We start from the raw sequence: 17,858 nt of genomic DNA, 5'->3' as shown, positions 1-17,858 counted from the left end.
GTATACTTCAACATCCATTGTTTGTAAAGCACTGACACATTTAGGGCATAAGGCACAATAGAAATAAATGTTCTCATTCCATTTAGCATATCAAAGTCCTGCTTTTTGATTAAACTTTTCATTGGGAGCACCAATTAGACTATTTATGAAGAATTAAGTGGGTCAGACACAATTTAAGTCCACCAGAAGAGCAGGAATTTAAACCAGGACCTAGATATAGTGGGTCTCAGACTTGCATGGAATTCCCAGTCTGTCACTGCACACCCCTTACAGTGCAATTGGTGCAAGAGGGGGCCAAACAAGTTCCCACAGGCCCAGCACACTTGATCAGATCACATGGCTCAACAGAAGTATAGCCCACTTGGAGGATGTGAAATGATTTAAAAACATGCAGGCCCCCCCTCCCACCTCACCAAGAGCACTGACCTGTTTCTTGGGGTGGGGTAGGAAAGAGGGTTTGAGGGGGGAAAAAAACCCACTCAGTTTTCTTCTGCTCAAAAGGACCATTTGGCAGATCACTTGACATGTGCCCCTTCTGATATGGATGCCCACCACTCCCATATGAACTTTGACAGGGTCAACAGCAGAGATCCTGGGCAGGCACATCACTTACATTAGAATGCACCCCCTCAAAAATAATTCAGAGCCAATGTATAAATAAGTTCCACAGTACATTAAATACAATAACCTGCAGGTTGCCTAAACAGAATCATGCATTTAAACAAGATAAGCTACTGCAGCTGCAGTGCAATATTCTGCATTCACTGGCATGAAATTACCTGTAAATCTACAGATAAGCAGAACATCCATTAATCTATGGGAATGGCCCACAAGTATCCAAGTGCAGAATTTTAACCATCACACTCTGGCTACCAAAACCAATTTATGAATTATTGTGGAATAGTCAGAGGCACCACCACCACGTATTAAAAATGATTTCAGTAGTGCAAGTGGGGTTTTTCCCCTTTCTGCATCCAGCAATTATCTTCAAATATTTCCAAAAGTTAAGTTCATGCATGGTAGATTAGCAATTACTCTAGTCTGCTTCAACTTGTAACACTTTGCACTAACATTTTAATTCCCAACAGCAGCCACCCTGACACCTTCACAGATGTACCATGGACTGAGCCTTCTATTCCTGCTGGAAGTGAGGATGGGGCGGGGGGTGGGAAGAAAGTGGTGCTAATTTTCAACTTCACGGTCAGGACAGTGAAGAGCCAGAGGAGCAGACTGCCCACCCATTATAGAACTCATCTGATTGTCACATTGAAATCAATGGGATGAAAAAAAAAAAATCAGACAAGTTCTTTAACAGTGGGTGATGCACTGCCACATTAGTTAATAACCCCCATCTGTCAAAGCACAATCTAACTGGTGAGATTCTGTCCATATGTGAGGGTAATGTAAATAGTCTGTATATTTCCAAGTAAGAGGAGCAATATAGAGAAGTACTGCAAAAAAGTTATACAAAAAAGCTTTATTTATACAAATACACAAGTAATTAAAACAGTATGTTACAATGTAGAATTTCACTTCCATTTGTACATGGCAGAGTGATCAAATTAATGCACTTTAAGTGTAAACATTCCTCTACAAGTTAGAGCCAGTCCACAAACTTCTTCGATATCCTTTCAGGTGAAGCATTCATAGCAGAACACCTTATCATAGGCTTCATTATAGCTGAAAGAAAGTGAAGGGAGATATAATTAATAGTAAAAGAAATGCAACACTAGCACTGAAGTTATTCTTATTACAGGAGTGCAAGTGTTGGGTAGAGTTATGATAAAGCTATTATTCATAAACCAGATGTTGCCAATCAGAGCAAGGATGCACATCACCCAGCTACAAGGATGCACTTTATACAAACCCCTATGCAGCAATAAGACTGGAAGCAGCATTTGCTCACTACTGCTACGTAGAGTTTGATGCAGTATTTACTAGCGGAGGTAGGCAAAGGTTGAATAGTAGAAGCAGGATCACGTAGTGTCTGGAGATCAGTGACTAATTCTGAAAAAGCCACCAGGAAGGAAGTTCCATCTGCCATCATACTTCATTAATACTCATTTCTAGATGCTATACTGGAATTTCACAATTTGTCTGTGAAATGTGCAGAGAATATTCAAAATCTAGTGCAAAAATCCAGGAGATAAAATCAGGAGTACTATGATTTCAGGCACCCCATTCTAGCAAGGATACAAAAAGTAATGGAAAAGGTGCAGTAGAGATTCACTGGGGATAAGGGGTTACAGTGAAGAGAAATTAAAGTTTGGACTGACTTTCTCCTCTTCTCTCTGCCCCTCCCCCATACAGCTGAGTTTATGGGCATATAAATAATAAACGGGAAGAGGTGGGGCCGATTAGAGACTAAAAAGGAGACCTACACATGGAGGCAGAGGGCATGGCGGAGGTACTAAATGAGTACTTTGCATGTCTTCACTAAAGGAAGATGCTGCTGCCAAAGTCAGTGAAAGGAGGCAGTTGAGATAAAAATTGATGGAGGAGGTACTAGAAAGGCTGTCTGTACTTAATAAGTCACCAGGACCGGATGGGATGCTACCTAGGATGCGGAGGGAGGTCAAGGAGGAAATCAGAGAGGGACTGGCCATAATCTTCCAATCTTCTTGATACGGGGGTGGTGCCAGAGGGCTGGAGAATTGCAAATGTTACACCCTTGTTCAAAAAAAAAGGTGTATGGATAAACCCAGCAACTACAGGCCAGTCAGTTTAACCTCGGTAGTGGGGAAGCTTTTAGAAAATGATAATCAGGGACAAAGTTAACAGTCACTTGGACAAGTGTGGATTAATTAAGGAAAGCCAGCATGAATTTGTTAAAGGCAAATCGTGGTTAATTAACTTGATCGAGTTTTTTGATGAGGTAACAGAGTTGATGAGGGCAATGCAGTGGACATGATGTATATGGACTTCCAAAAAGGCGTTGATAAAGTGCCACATAATAGGTTTGCCAGCAAACCTGAAGCCCTGGAATAAAAGAGACAGTGGCAACTTGGATCCAAAATTGGCTAAGTGACAGGAAACAGTAATGGTGAAGTTGTTTTTCAGACTGGAGGAAGGTATACAGTGGTGCTCCCCGGGGATCGGTACTAGGACCACGGCTTTTCTTGATGTATATTAGTGAATTGGGAGTCATTTCAAAATTTGCAGATGACAAAACTTGGAAGTATAGGGAACAGTGGAGCAGGATAGTGATAGACTTCAAGACGACATACAGGCTGGTGAAATGGGCAGACACATGGCAGGTGAAATTTAATGCAGAAAAGTGCAGCGATACATTTTGGTAGGAAGAATGAGGAGAAGCAATATAAACTAAAGGGTTCAATCCTAAATGGGGTGCATGAACAGAGACCTGGGGGATATATGTGCACAAATCATTGAAGGTGACAGAGCAGGTTGAAAAAGCAGTTAAAAAAGCACACAGGATCCTGGGCTTTATAGAGGCATATAGAGTACAAAAGCAAGGAAGTTATGATGAACCTGTATAAAACACTGGTTCGGCCTCAACTGGAATACGGTGTGCAATTCTGGGCACCACACTTTAGGAAGGATGTGAAGGCCTTAGAGGGTGCAGAAAAGATTTACGAGAATGATTCCAGGGATGAGGGACTTCAGTTACGTGGCTAGACTAGAGAAGCTGGGGTTATTCTCCTTAGAGCAAAGAAGGTCGAGAGGAGATTTGATAAGAGGTGTTCAAATCATGAGGGGTCTAGACAGAATAGAGGGAAACCGTTCCCATTGGCAGAAGGGTTGAGAACCAGAGGACACAGATTTAAGGTGATTGGCAAAAGAACCAAAGGCAACACGAGGAAAAATGTTTTTTACGCTGCGAGTGGCTTGGATCTGGAATGCACTGCCTGAAAGGGTGGTGGAGGCAGATTCAATTGTGGCTTTCAAAAGGGAATTGGATAAGTACCTGAAGGGAGAAAATTTGCAGGGCTATGGGGAAAGGGTAGGGGAGTGGGACTAGCTGAGGTGCTCTTGCAGAGAGCTGGCACAGGCTTGATGGGCCAAATGGCCTCCTTCTGTGCTGTGCCATGTGGGAAATCAGGGACACTGTCCCTGACAACTATGTGTGCAGGAAGTGTGTCCAGCTGCAGCTCCTAGCGGACCGCATGGCGGCGCTGGAGCTGCGAATGGACTCACTCTGGAGCATACGCGATGCTGAGGATGTTGTGGATAGCACATTCAGTGAGTTGGTCACACCGCAGGTAAAGGCTAGCTCAGACAGTAAATGGGTGACCAAAAGGCAGGGTAAAGGCAGGAAGGTAGTGCAGGAGTCACCTGCGGTCATCTCCCTCCAAAACAGGTTTACCGTTTTGGGTACTGTTGGGGGAGATGACTTATCAGGGGAAGGCACCAGCAGCCAGGTTCAGGGCACCATGACTGGCTCTGCTGCACAGAAGGGCGGGAAAAAGAGGGATAGGGGATTCAATTGTAAGGGGGATAGATAGGAGTTTCTGTGGCCGAGACCGAGACTCCAAGATGGTATGTTGCCTCCCTGGTGCAAGGGTCAAGGATGTCTCGGAGCGGGTGCAGAGCATTCTGAAGGGGGAGGGGGATCAGCCAGTTGTCGTGGTACATGTAGGTACCAACGATGTAGGTAAAAAGAGGGAGGAGGTCCTACAAGCTGAATTTAGGGAGTTAGGAACTAAATTGAAAAGTAGGACCTCAAAGGTAGTAATCTCTGGATTGCTACCAGTGCCACGAGCAAATAAGTTTAGAGAGAGTAAGATAGATAAGCTAAATACGTGGCTTGAGCAGTGGTGCAAGGGAGAGGGATTTAAATTCTTGAGGCATTGGAACCAGTTCTTGGGGAGGAGTGACCTGTACCAAGGGGACGGTCTACACCTGAACTGTGAGGGAGCCGATGTCCTCGGGGTAATATTTTCTAGGGCGGTTCGGGAGGATTTAAACTAATTTGGCAGGGGGATGGGAACCTAGGTAGTGGAAAAGAGGGAAGTCATATGAAGTCAGAAATAGATGGTAGAAAGGTGAGAAGCAATAAGCAAAGGAGAGAAACACAAAGGGCCAAACTAATTCATAATGAGAGTGTGAAAAAAGCAAGCCTGAAGGCTTTGTATCTTAATGCTAGAAGCATTAGGAACAAGGTGGATGAATTAGTTGTGGAAATAGAGGTAAACAAGTATGATTTGATTGGGATTACAGAAACGTGGCTGCAGGGTGGGCAAGGCTGGGAACTTAACATCCAGGGATATACAATATTTAGGAAGGATCGGCAAAAAGGTAGGGGAGGTGGGGTAGCATTGCTGGTAAAGGAGGGGATTAATGCAATGGAAAGGAAGGATATTAACTCGGATGAAACGGAATCTGTATGGGCAGAAATGAGAAATAGCAAGGGGAGGAAAACGTTAGTGGGTGTGATATATAGGCCTCCAAATAGTAATATGGAGGTGAGGGAAGGCATAAAAAGGGAAATTAGAGAAGCGTGCGATAAGAGCACAGCTGTCATCATGGGTGACTTTAATTTACATATTGATTGGACTACCCAAATTAGTAAAAATTCTGAGGAGGAGGAATTCCTGGAATGTTTTCGGGACGGTTATCTGGACCAATATGTCGAGGAGCCGACTCGAGATCAGGCCATTTTAGACTGGGTATTGTGCAATGAGAAGGGACTTATCAACAATCTTCTTGTACGAGGCCCCTTGGGTCAGAGCGATCATAATATGATCGAGCTCTCAGTCGAGATGGAGAGTGAGGAAATTGAATCAGAGACTAAGGTCCAGAACTTAAATAAAGGGAATTACGAGGGTATGAGACGGGAATTGGGTAAGATTGATTGGGTGGTGTTTCTGGGGGGATTGACAGTGGAGAGACAATGGCAAGCATTCAAAGATAGAATGGAAGAATTCCAGAACATGTTTATACCGGTTTGGCATAAAAATAAACCTAAAAAGGTGACTCAACCGTGGATAACGAGGGAAATTAGGGACAGCATAAAATAAAAAAAAAGGGCATATCAACTGGCAAAAAAAAGCACCAGACCGGAAGATTGGGGGCAGTACAGGATACAGCAAAAGAGGACAAAGGGATTAATCAGGAAGGGGAAAATAGAATACGAAAGTAAACTTGCAGCAAACATAAAGACAGACTGCAAAAGCTTTTATCGGTATATCAGGAGGAAAAGACTGGTAAAATCCCAAGTCGGTCCCTTGCAGTCCGATTCGGGAGAATATATAATGGAGAATAAGGAAATGGCAGACCAATTAAACTCATACTTTGGTTCTGTATTCACAAAGGAGGACACAAATAACCTCCCAGGAATATCGGCAAACATAGGGACTAATGAGAGGGAGGAGCTGACAGAAATTAGTATCTCTAGGGATATGGTGTTGGGTAAGTTGAGGGGACTGAAGGCCGACAAATCCCCGGGGCCTGATAAACTACATCCTAGGGTACTTAAGGAGGTGGCCCTGGAGATAGCAGATGCTCTAAGGATCATCTTCCGGAACTCCATTGACTCGGGAACAGTACCCGTGGATTGGAGGGTAGCTAATGTTACCCCAATATTTAAAAAAAAGGGGGGGTAGAGAGAAAGCAGGGAATTATAGACCAGTAAGCCTTACATCGGTTGTGGGCAAAATGCTAGAGTCCATTATTAAGGATAAAATAGCGGAGCACTTGACAAATGGGGAAAGGATCGGACAGAGTCAACATGGATTTACAAAGGGTAAATCGTGTTTGACTAATCTGCTGGAATTTTTTGAGGAAGTAACTGGTAAAATAGATGGGGGAGAGCCAGTGGATGTGGTGTACCTTGACTTCCAGAAAGCCTTCGATAAGGTTCCACACAAAAGATTATCATGCAAAATTAAGGCTCATGGAATTGGGGGCAAAGTATTAACGTGGATAGAGAACTGGCTGGCGGATAGAAAACAGAGAGTTGGAATAAACGGCTCGTTTTCGGAGTGGCAGGCAGTGACCAGCGGGGTGCCGCAAGGATCTGTCCTGGGACCCCAGCTGTTCACAATATATATATAAATGATCTGGATCAGGGAATTGGATGCAATTATTTCCAAATTCGCTGACGACACTAAACTAGGAGGAGGGGTGGGCTCTGATGAGGATGTCAGGAGGCTACAGTGCGATTTGGACAGGTTGGGGGAATGGGCGGATACGTGGCAGATGCACTATAATGTGGATAAATGCGAGGTTATCCACTTTGGGGGTGAAAACAGGAGGGTGGATTATTATCTAAATGGCAATAGATTGGGAGATGGGGAAGTGCAGAGGGACCTGGGTGTTCTTGTGCACCAGTCACTGAAGGAGAGCATGCAGGTGCAACAGGCGATTAAGAAGGCAAATGGTATGTTGGCCTTCATATCAAGGGGGTTCGAGTATAGGAATAGGGATACCTTACTACAGCTGTACAAGGTGCTGGTGAGACCGCATCTGGAGTATTGTGTACAGTTTTGGTCGCCCCATCTGCGGAAGGATGTTCTTGCCATGGAAAGAGTGCAACGGCGATTCACCAGGCTGATACCTGGAATGGCGGGAATGACCTACGAAGAGAGATTAAATAGTTTGGGCTTGTACTCACTGGAGTTTAGAAGATTGAGAGGGGATCTCATCGAAACATATAAAATTATGGCAGGCCTGGACAGGCTGAATTCAGAGAGAATGTTTCCAATGGCCGGGGAGCACAGAACCAGGGGCCACAGTCTAAAAATAGCGGGCAAATAATTTAAAACAGAGATGAGGAAGAATTTCTTCACTCAAAGAGTGGTGAGCCTGTGGAATTCCCTGCCACAGAGGGCTGTGAAGGCTAATTCAATAAATATTTTCAAGAGAGAATTGGATATATTTCTGAAGGCTAAGGGGATTAAGGGTTACGGAGAAAAGGCGGGGATGGGGTACTGAACTGGTAAGATCAGCCATGATCTCATTGAATGGCGGAGCAGGCTCGAAGGGCCGAATGGCCTACTCCTGTTCCTATCTCTATGTTTCTATGTAACCATTCTATGAGTGGCCCAATTAGAATTTATAAAAGTAACAATTGATAGATTGTTTCCACTATTCAAGTGCACACATTTATGATCAAAGTATCAAGCGAAGAGGAGGTTTAAAAAGTAATTGGAGGGTAGTTTGAATGTGAAATTAAGTCAAACCACTGAAGCAGAGGCCATAAACTTAAAAAAGGACATTAAACAGTTTGAATATGGGATTATTACAAAGGGTATGGGGAGCAAGTAGTGATTGGACTAAATGGCTCATGGAGAAAACCAGCACCAGCACAGGCTATGGGCCAAATGGCCCATTTGTGCCTTACATTCTATGATCAAAACTGAAGTGGCAACCCGGAGGGTCAGTGGTTGGCTTGAGGGACTAATAGCACATTGGGCAATGCTACTATCCTGAGAACCTGTGATTATTCCATCACATGCAAGTCAGTACCTTTTAATGTACGCTGTAGTAATGGTCAGTAGCCATGTTAGTAACAAGCCATTGTAATCGCAAGGCATGATGGGAAGCTTGGCCATACACAAGCTAAAATGTTAAAACTGTAGGCTTCAGCAGTCTGGATGAAAATGTGTTTGTCTTTGAAACCAAGGATAGGTGAGCAAAAGATAAGGGGGCACAGAAGGCCAGATACACTGGTTAAACAATCACAGGAAAGCAGATGCAAGGACCTTGAGACTGGGACAGTTGAGATAACAAGAAACATCTGCCAAAGCCTACGTAACCGGTAATTAACGGTTGAGCAACAGTCAGCAGTAGCTTGATTATGTATAAATAAATGCCATGACTATTGTAAATGCGAGGCACTTTCTGCTGAACGCTCTCCCCTGCATGCTTGTAATAAAGTTTCCCCGTATCACAGCCTACCCATGACTCCGAGTGGTTTCTTTCCACAACAAAAACCCTTCAATAGAAAAAAGGGACAGATCCATTGTATTTTTTTTAATTTTTTATAAAAGTCAGAATATCATTCCAGTTAGGTTAGAAAGTGAAAAGAAGCAACTCAACATTAATTCATTATACCCACTTCAAAAGAATGAATGTGATCTCATCTGGATGTTTGCACTAGGTTGAGTAATTAATGCATATTTCAAGTGTGCATGTTATAGAATTAGTTTGGGAACAGATTTATTCGTAGACTTCTAGAATGGTTGTAGGCTTACTGCATTTTATTCATTAGTGGAGTTTTCTCATGGTCAAGCTTCACAAGATCCATTCTATTCTATGACATCTACACAAGAAATCATTCTATGTCCTCCAACTTTGATGATAGAAGCTCGGCTGCTGTGTTAGAATTCAGTGGTTTCACACCATCCTAATCTGGACCATTACGAAAGCAATAACAAGAACTTTCCCCAGCAAAAGTATAGAAGGGGACTAAATTAGGTCATATGGATCATTAATAAGATGCGGAAGCAGGATATCATCCATCATCAGCACATCAAGGTGAACAGAAGATTTAAAAACCTAATAATGGTTTCACTATATTAAAGATATTGCAGACTGCTGGTTAAGTTAGAACATATAGATTGTAAGGTTTACAGAATGTAAGCCACAAGTAGATAAAAAAAACCATCAGATTACTCACTCGGCAATTGAACATATTGAACAGCAAATCCTTGCACAGTGGTCACACACTTTGCTGCAATGTTGGCACATTAAGTGGTCACACTGAGAGCATGGCTCCTTGAAATTGGACAGTTTCAGACAGATAAAACAGTTCATGGTTGCTGGCTTGATTGATGCTATGGTGAACAGAAATATTAGCATATTAGGCTAAACTACCATAATAGGCTAAACTACCATAATAACGATAGTTTCAAATAAAGGCAGAGACCAAAGTGGATTTTTAAACTCAAAAGCCAAGTCTTCATCTTGCTTTATCATCAAGACTTGCCCATTGGCAGAAACAAGCTGAATTGGTTTTCTAAATGGATTTGAAATACCAGCATCAAATGCAACACAACAGTTTTGGTCTGGGAAACTATTAAGATAATTTCCCCACATTTAGTGTTGGAGCTGCTGATTCAACATGCTACTGTAATGTAGTATCATGACAGCACTCAAAACGGTCACACTCCTCTGTGTGGCCAGCCAAGTGGCACAAGCAGAAGCCCGAGTCACAGCATGTAACCCAGGGAGACTGAGACTCCCCAAAATCACATTCATGCCAATACTTTGAATCACTGGCCTTCAATTCCAATTTAAAAGGAACAGTGCACAACAGCTCTGTAGCCATCCCCTTTAAAAATCTTAGCAAGGAGTGGATGCTTCTGATTATAGGCTTGAAGAGCTGCATTACTGAACACTGTTCAACATACATCACTGATTCACTATTGGTAGCAATGGCAACATTTCATAGCAAAGATAGCTTGTGGTACATCAGGTTATCAACTTTAGTGTACCAAAATTCCAGCAGCATATCAATTATCACCATTCCTCCCAGCTATTTGTAACATAGGCAAAAGCAGCTTCATTATGAGCTTAATAGAGTAGAGACACTGCCCCATTTCACATCACAGCTTAACAGTTACCTACAAAATCTTCAATACTTCGCTCTTCAGAGACTTTCAAAATAGAAAGTGTTTTAAACACCTGCATCACTGATGGCTAGGATTGAATTAATTAGAAGCAATTTGTGCAATCAAAATGGAATTAGACAATTTCAGTTGGTTAAATCTATTGACTTGCATAACACAGCTACTTTATGCACCAGCTTGTCTTTACTCCATTTGTAGTGAAAATACAACCAAGGAGTTCAGGGTCAGTGTGTGTAGCTTCAAAAACTGCATCAAATGAAGTGTCAATCTGGATAGAATAGTGTATTCAGTTATACTTTCTGGGCCACGAGTTGAATTAAAAACGGGTGGCAGAATCCAGGAGCTCCGATTTCCCATCTATTGGTGGAAATGAGTAATATTCCATTTTGAGTGCAAGTGTCTAACTTGAACAAACCAGACTAACAGGTTTGCTGGTAAATTTCATGAATTAGAAATTGGTCGTCTAGAATGGAACACATTCAAAATGAATTGAACATGGCAGTAAAAAGAACAGTATTAGTACCATTTAGTACTGATTTATTGACTAGAAGATTCATAATGTTGATGGCAGCAGACGATATTGTAACTACACAAACTACTTCCAAGTGGTCTGTTTTTTCCAAATTAGGTATTTAAATGAAATGGGTTCGAGTAATCCAACATTTCCAGAGGTACTGAATTTCTCATTACTTTTAGTGAGGAAAGTCAAACACCTATGCCAGAGTTCTACCCGTGTATTTTTGCCAATATGAAAATAACATACACAACAAATGCTGGCCATGTCAAGTTTCATAGATCAGATATGATGAACCAGTCTGCAGACAAAGAGTCAAATTTTCACTGACTCTTTACCGCAAAAAGGAGTTGGATTCAACTCATGAAACAAAAGCACTGGCTTAAATCCTAAAACTACAAAAAAACACTACTAGGCAACTACTCGATTAGCCTTATAACATCCTTTGACATTCATTTAAACATCTAGAAACAAATCTTTGTAGACCTCTTAACTATCTAATCCAAAAAAGATAGTGGATCATTTAATATACTCCAGTAACTCGTTTAAGAACCCAATAGAATGCACAAAAATAAACATCCGAGTATACAACTAATATGGATTAAATTTAAATTGAGTGAACCTACATCGGTGTGAATATAGTGAACCTTTTACAAGTTGTCCATTGTGCCCTAGAAAAGTTTGCCCGTGGAGTAACTCACGTCCTTCACATCCATTACAAACATCCTCTGGTCCCTTTAGGCAGTTATCTTCCATAGGTTTGGGCACAGGAACCAATGTGCAATTCTCTTCTGAATTACCAGTCCACATGTCTCCCATAAAAGCCTGGGCACCATTAAACAGTAAGCTCTTAGTTTTCTCTGAAGAAAAAAAAAGTTGGTGAAAATATGCAAGAAACAATTTTAAAATAGCTACTTATTTACACTAAAAAAATTGCCACAGGATTACCAACTCTGCCAGGAAAATTCCAAATATAAATGGTACACTATGTAGCTAGCGGAGGTAGACGATTACCGCAGAGACAGTAACAGAAAAATATCCCTCCAGGCAATTGTAGGGACACAAAAAGGTACTCTAGTAAAAGAGGCATCAATCAGTCTTGCTATTCACCCCTCCCAAAAATAAAAAAGCTATATTGTAACTATTTTAAATTGACATTTAGGAGAGAATACACAACAACACTATGCAAGTAAATGGCCACGGGGGGGCCGGGGGGGGGAAATGGGGGGTGGAAGACAACTTACTATGATTGCTTAACAAGTGTTGGAAGAAAAAGCCCATCTAGGCAATAGCTGGTATTATTTCCATCTCTTGCGATACTTAGGCTTCTGAAATGGATATATCAAATAAGATTCAACCATTGTGCTAGCTTTGCTTTGTCAAGGTATGAGATTTGGTCAAACAAGATTGAGTGGCTGCCCTTGACTGAAAGTTTTAATGAAGGTATTTAAAAATTCTCTTACACTAGTTTGGACCTCCACGACCGCGGGTTCGGGTGGCTGGCGGAGCGCAGGGCTGTGCCTGGCAAGGTGACCAGAGTCGGGGACCTGCTCGATGGCGGAGGAGCTGGCGCGACGCCGGTCTTGGACCAACGTCTGGCTCGCGGTCAAAGCCATCAAGCGGTGAAAGTGGCACTGGGCCCCGGCTCCACTAGGTGTATCGAGGTGGCTCAAGCACGTGGGGCGATCCCGTCCAAGCTTTCCCCCGTTCGGACAGAATTCCTCATCGGCGCCCGGCCCCGAAACTCCCCTCGGGAACCGGCGCCTCACAACTTGAGCCGTCTCGAGGAGATACCCTCCGTGCCTTTTCATTCCGCACGGAGGTGTTTCCTGTACGGGCTGCTCCTGCACACTCTCCACTTTGCCATCTTCGCCTGCCGTCCGGACATGCCTTGGCGTGCCGTCTTGCCTTCTGGCAGAGGTCCCCAATGGAGGGCTCTCTACGCGGGAGTCCTCCCTTGTTCTATCAGGGACTTGGCCTGGAGGGTATTGCACAGAGCAGTCCCGTGCAATATGGTTTTAAATAGGTTCACGGACTCCCAGGCCGCCTGCATTTTCTGCGGCCTGGAGGAGTCCGTGTTTCACGTTTACGCTGTGTGAGAGAGGTTGCAGCCCCTCTTTCATTACTTGAAGGGGCTGCTCCTCAATTTTTGGTTGCACTTCAGTCCCACGCTCTTGATCTACGGTCACCTGGTGCGGAGGGGAGCGGGCAGGTTGGAGGACCTCCTCGTAGGACTGCTCCTGGGCCTGGCTAAAAAAGCCATCAATTGGTCCAGGCAGCGGGCAGTCGAAGGGGTCGTTCAGCCAGATTGCCTGCCTCTCTTCCGCGGCCATGTTCGCGCCCAGGTGGCCCTGGAGATGGAGCATGCGGTGTCCGCTGGCACGCTTGAGTACTTCCGCGACCGGTGGGCGCCACGGGGACTGGAGTGCATAATCAATTCGGACAACACGATTTTAATTTGATTTGTTAAGGTTTATTTAAAATTTGATTAATTTACAATTTGTTTTTTGGTCCAATCAGAAGAGTACACTAGTTTGGACATCAAAAGGGAAGAAACTTCCAAGCGCTATACTTGCTCTCATTTTATTGTGTCACTATTTAAATCAGATGATTAAGTGATTTTGCCACTCATTTCAATGCCTTTAAAAATTAAACACATGCCCCATTAGAACTCCTGAGACTTGTGTCCAAAACAAAAAGTTAAGTGAAATGCTGGTATATCTGTTAACTGCTCCACTTTAAAGTTACTAAAAAACATTTAGCTGGAGCCAACAGTGCAAGTTTAATGTTTTGCAGAGAGATTGAGTATATGGTGGTATCCTGTATGAATTACAGTGCACATCCCTACAATAAAAATGGTTTGTTTAGAGAGGTCCACTGTTGTAGCGTCAAACAGCAGTTTAGAGGTGCACATCTACCTATGGAAGCTGACTTTTGCGTTGAGCATAAAGAAGTAATTGAATCTACCAGCATCAAATGGGAAAGCCTATTAGAATCACAACTAAGCCATCCAGGTATTTAACATGTACCGCATCTGATAGAAAAGCCAATTGAGGCAAGGGAGGACAAAAACCAAAATTGATTCAAAATAAGCAACCAGATTTGGCAACTGGTCACTTTTATAAACTTATGCTCAAAGTAGTAAGCTGTTTTGATCTGGCATTTATTCTTTGAGACACCACACTTATAAATGCTTCATGGAAGGAAAAAATTTAGGGGGGGGGCGGGGCTGGCGATGAATTTATACTATCCAGTCACCTCAGAACTGGGTGAATAAAAGTTGTTTTGAGAAACTCAGCCCAACTTCTACTGGGCATGATGTACAGCCCCATCATAACTCCGCATAAGCTGGCAAGCACACTTGGTCATTAAAGATGCCTGATCTCACTCAAAAAAGATCACAAACAACTACATCCAGCCTTTGCTGTACTAGTCCAAGGAGTGTTCAATGGTCACCAGTATTACATTCCCTAATCTTGACTCACTATTGCCCCAGAATTTTTAGGGTACTCCAGTTAAAGTGAGCTATAAAATTTGTAACTTCACTTAAAAAAAGAGTCCTTTCATTGTAGAGCTCTTTTGGGAATATATTATAAAAACGTTTGTTTTTGAGAGCTGCGGAGTCCAGAAAACAAATGACAGGCTGAAGAGGGCAGGCAAAACAGCCTAAAAAGCATCTATGAGGCAGCAACTTTCCGCACCTAGAGAAGAAACTGCATTCTAGTAAACTGCAGTAGTACAAAAGTTTTAAAAGAAACTGGCAACCAATTTGCATGGTTACTGAACACAAAGGCCCATAATTTGCTGTAGGAGTGAATCCAACAGCATCTGCCGTTAGTTTGACTTGCCCTTACACATTCAGGTTTTAAATGTTTTTTTGTGGCAAGTTGCTGAAAGTGAGCTGATAATGCAGAGAGAGAAACAGAGCAGCTAGGACCGGACTGAACAGTGTTAGGGGGATTAAATACGTGGGGTTACGGGGATAGGGTGGGATATGTGTTGGTGTAGGGGTTACGGGGATCGGGTGGGATATGTGTCAGTGCAGGCTCAATGGGCCGAAATGGCCTCTATCTGCAGTGTGGGTTTCTGTGATTCTGTGATAACAGCGCACAGAAGTGTAAATTAGAGTGGGTAATTCAATGCCAAATCAGATACAGAAAAAGGCCCAGATTTTGCAGTCAGCAGCGAAGGAACAACGCTCGCCGTTCATTACGCTTACAGCTGCCCACAGACTTTGTGGACTTTTGAGCTGCAACCTACAGATACCAAAGATCCTCTTCAGCATGCCGCCCTCTACAGGGGATCTGTGGCGTGTTAAGCAGGGCAAGCAACAGCATGTCTCTTAACCAGATTGAAGAGTCCTCTGAGGCAGTCTAAACTAGGATGTATAAATTAGAATATTTAATTCATTGTAAAATTATGCACAGAAAGCAAAATAAGAGAAAGTGGGGAAAAAAGATGGGATGGAGATGAGACTTTTTTTTTTAAATTCTAATTTAAAAAAAATCTCCAATAATTAAATGCTGAAGGAATGAGACTCTACACTTGTAAAAATTTAATTCAGTGCCAGAGAGGTTGTTTGGTGGTAATTTGTTAATCCACCCCATATAAAAAGAGTACACTTGAATGGACAAGCCCTAACTTTTTTGGCATGTCAAGTACCGCAACTTCGCTTCATGAATTTTAATGCCGAACCTATCTTGCAAGGTTACTGGTGTGGCGAAGCTTGTGGAGGAGCAGGGCAAATCAGATAGCAATTTCCTGATTTCCATGTTTAACTTTGGTGCGCAACATGTTATGGAGTAAATCAGACAGCAACTTCCTGTGTCCACACACGCAAGTTAAACACAGAAATCAGGATGTTGCTGCAGAGATGCCCTGCTCAGCCAGAAGCTGTACAAGAATGGTATCTCACCAAGAGACTTGGCATTGAAATGCATGGAAGAGTGTGAAGTTGCTGTTCATGCATGATAGATACACATTAAACTCACCAGAAAGTTAGGGCATGTCCATTTTAGTCTAAGTAAATTAACAGCGTGAAAAGTCTTCACTACTACCAAATAGCCTCTCTGGCATTGAAAATTAACTTTTACAAGTGAGAAGTCTCATTCCTTCAGCTCTTAAGAAAAATTGGCCCGTAATTTGTGGCCCCTACAGGTGCGTACGAGCCCAGTTCTGGTTTTCACGCACGAATTACATGCGCAAAAACCCAGAACCTGGAACTTGTGATCGGTCAAGATCCAACGCATCCCTGGGAAACAGGCATCTGCGGGCAGAGAGTTGGGCTATTTGACCAGCAAATGTCCATGAAATTCTTATGCCTGGTAAAAGCAGGCATAAGGCCTGCTTTTACCAGCAAAAGAATTTGAAAAAAAAAATATTTAAAAAAAAATCATTTAAACATTAAAAAACCTGAGCAATAAGGAAAGGATATTGTTAGCCCCTTTAAAACATTTAATTGTTATATTAATTAAATGGCATTTTAACTAATTTTAAATATGTAATGGGTTTATTTATTTGATGTGTACATGTATTTTGGGGGGTATTCCCATTCATGCTTATTGGGCCGGCCCACGTAATCCCAGGGGCGCTTGCAAACCGCCTACACCCGAGATACGTGGGCTTCTACCCACAGGTACCCAGAGGGGCCCAGGACCCGCGAATCCCCGTAGCTCCCAGACCACCAGATACGTGGGCCTCTCCCCACAGGTACCCAGGACCCCAGACCACCAGATGTGTGTGCATTTTATTTGCAGATAGGAGGCATTTTCCCCACAGGAAGCCACGACCGCAAATTCAGGGCCAAAATCTTTTAATTCCATCTTTCTTTCCCCATTTTATTTCACTTTCTATACATTATTTGGGATGGAAATAAAAATATTCTTAACGAACATTTTCTGGTTCAGACACTAAGGCTCAGTTAGGATTCTTCAACCTGATTGCAGAGACTCACTGTTGCTTGCCCTGTTGTCCCACATCCCCTGTAGAGGGCACCGCACTGAAATGGCTCTCTAATTACAGTCAGTTCCAGTGCCAAAAATCCCATGGAAAGTCTGCGGACGAGTGCTGGCGCCGTTCGGACGCTGTTGACCGCAAAAAAAAATGCAGCCTTCTGTTTCACATAAAGTCAGTTTAGTACCGCCCCCCAGCTCACGAAAGCCGGGTCAGCTGCCCGTAACCGGGCGAATAGAAAAGTCGCTGCGCGCTTTGGCGGCCAGTAGCCCCACACATCGCCATTTCACCGAGATACCAGCTCTGGGAGGTCGCCCTGCTCCAGGGGCGAACCGACGCGTCGGCAACTCAAACGTTCGACCCTCCATTTTAACACAGCAGAGCCAGAAGCGTCTACACCACCACCCCCCCCTCACTCACCATACACCTCCCGCTTGTACTTCTCCCCAAAGACCCCCTCGTTCAACTCTTTCTGGGTCACGTGGACCTTCCACTGCAGCGGCGCGGTGTCACCGAACGGACTGGCTCTCTTCGTCATCCTGCACCGCGCGAGCGCCGCCAGGCAACCAAGCACTTCCCGCGGAAAACTCTGACCTCCGACCCCGTGACGCGCGGTATTTGAAAGAGGCTGTTCACGTGACCGCGCGTCCCCTGCGCGTACGTGGGAAGGGGACGGGGCGCTCTTTTGGTTGAACCAAACATAAACAAATAGACTGTAAGAGGGCTTTGTCGCGGCCAGTCCCGCCCACCTCTCACCTGCAGCAATTGCGGGCAAGTGCACCCGGCTAAACATTATCCGCCTCCCCACAACTATCCGCCAGTTTAAGACACAGACTCCGGGACAATCAGGACGTGCT

At 43.6% G+C, this 17,858-nt stretch overlaps 1 protein-coding gene across 6 annotated transcripts; it reads right to left on the bottom strand.

The window, feature by feature from the left end:
• Positions 1-1,460: 1,460 nt before the first annotated feature.
• On the bottom strand, positions 1,461-17,858 carry siva1 (SIVA1, apoptosis-inducing factor). Of its 6 annotated transcripts, XR_015080224.1 has the most exons (5): positions 17,422-17,643; positions 11,676-11,909; positions 9,584-9,740; positions 7,392-7,538; positions 1,461-1,680 (listed from the first exon to the last, which is right to left on the bottom strand). XR_015080224.1 is itself a non-coding variant. In XM_086003110.1 (4 exons), the coding sequence occupies exons 1-4, from the start codon at positions 17,792-17,794 to the stop codon at positions 1,632-1,634; spliced, it is 477 nt and encodes a 158-aa protein (XP_085859236.1). In that variant the 5' UTR covers positions 17,795-17,858; the 3' UTR covers positions 1,461-1,631. The 6 variants fall into 6 exon arrangements, 5 of the variants coding, with proteins under 5 accessions (XP_085859236.1, XP_085859235.1, XP_085859234.1 ...); XM_086003110.1 differs by lacking the exons at positions 7,392-7,538; positions 17,422-17,643 and adding an exon at positions 17,758-17,858; XM_086003109.1 differs by lacking the exon at positions 7,392-7,538 and having other exon boundaries at positions 11,751-11,909; positions 17,422-17,645.

This window comes from Somniosus microcephalus, chromosome 12, assembly GCF_052327205.1.
Source record: "Somniosus microcephalus isolate GS21.2 chromosome 12, FLI_Smic_1.0, whole genome shotgun sequence".
In the NCBI taxonomy this organism is placed as follows: domain Eukaryota; kingdom Metazoa; phylum Chordata; class Chondrichthyes; order Squaliformes; family Somniosidae; genus Somniosus; species Somniosus microcephalus.
The sequence above is the reverse complement of the archived record's forward strand: the minus strand, read 5'-3'. Positions and strand labels throughout refer to the sequence as shown.

What these genes read in the sequence shown, in the direction of transcription:
- siva1 (XM_086003108.1), bottom strand. Translation starts at nt 17,539, where the DNA reads ATGACGAAGAGAGCCAGTCCGTTCGGTGACACCGCGCCGCTGCAGTGG. An exon ending in GTACAAGCGGGAGGTGTATG is followed by an intron (nt 11,910 to 17,421) that starts GTGAGTGAGGGG and finishes TTTTTTCTTCAG; the next exon opens with AGAAAACTAAGAGCTTACTG. An exon ending in TCAATATGTTCAATTGCCGA is followed by an intron (nt 1,681 to 9,583) that starts GTGAGTAATCTG and finishes ACTTTCTTTCAG; the next exon opens with CTATAATGAAGCCTATGATA.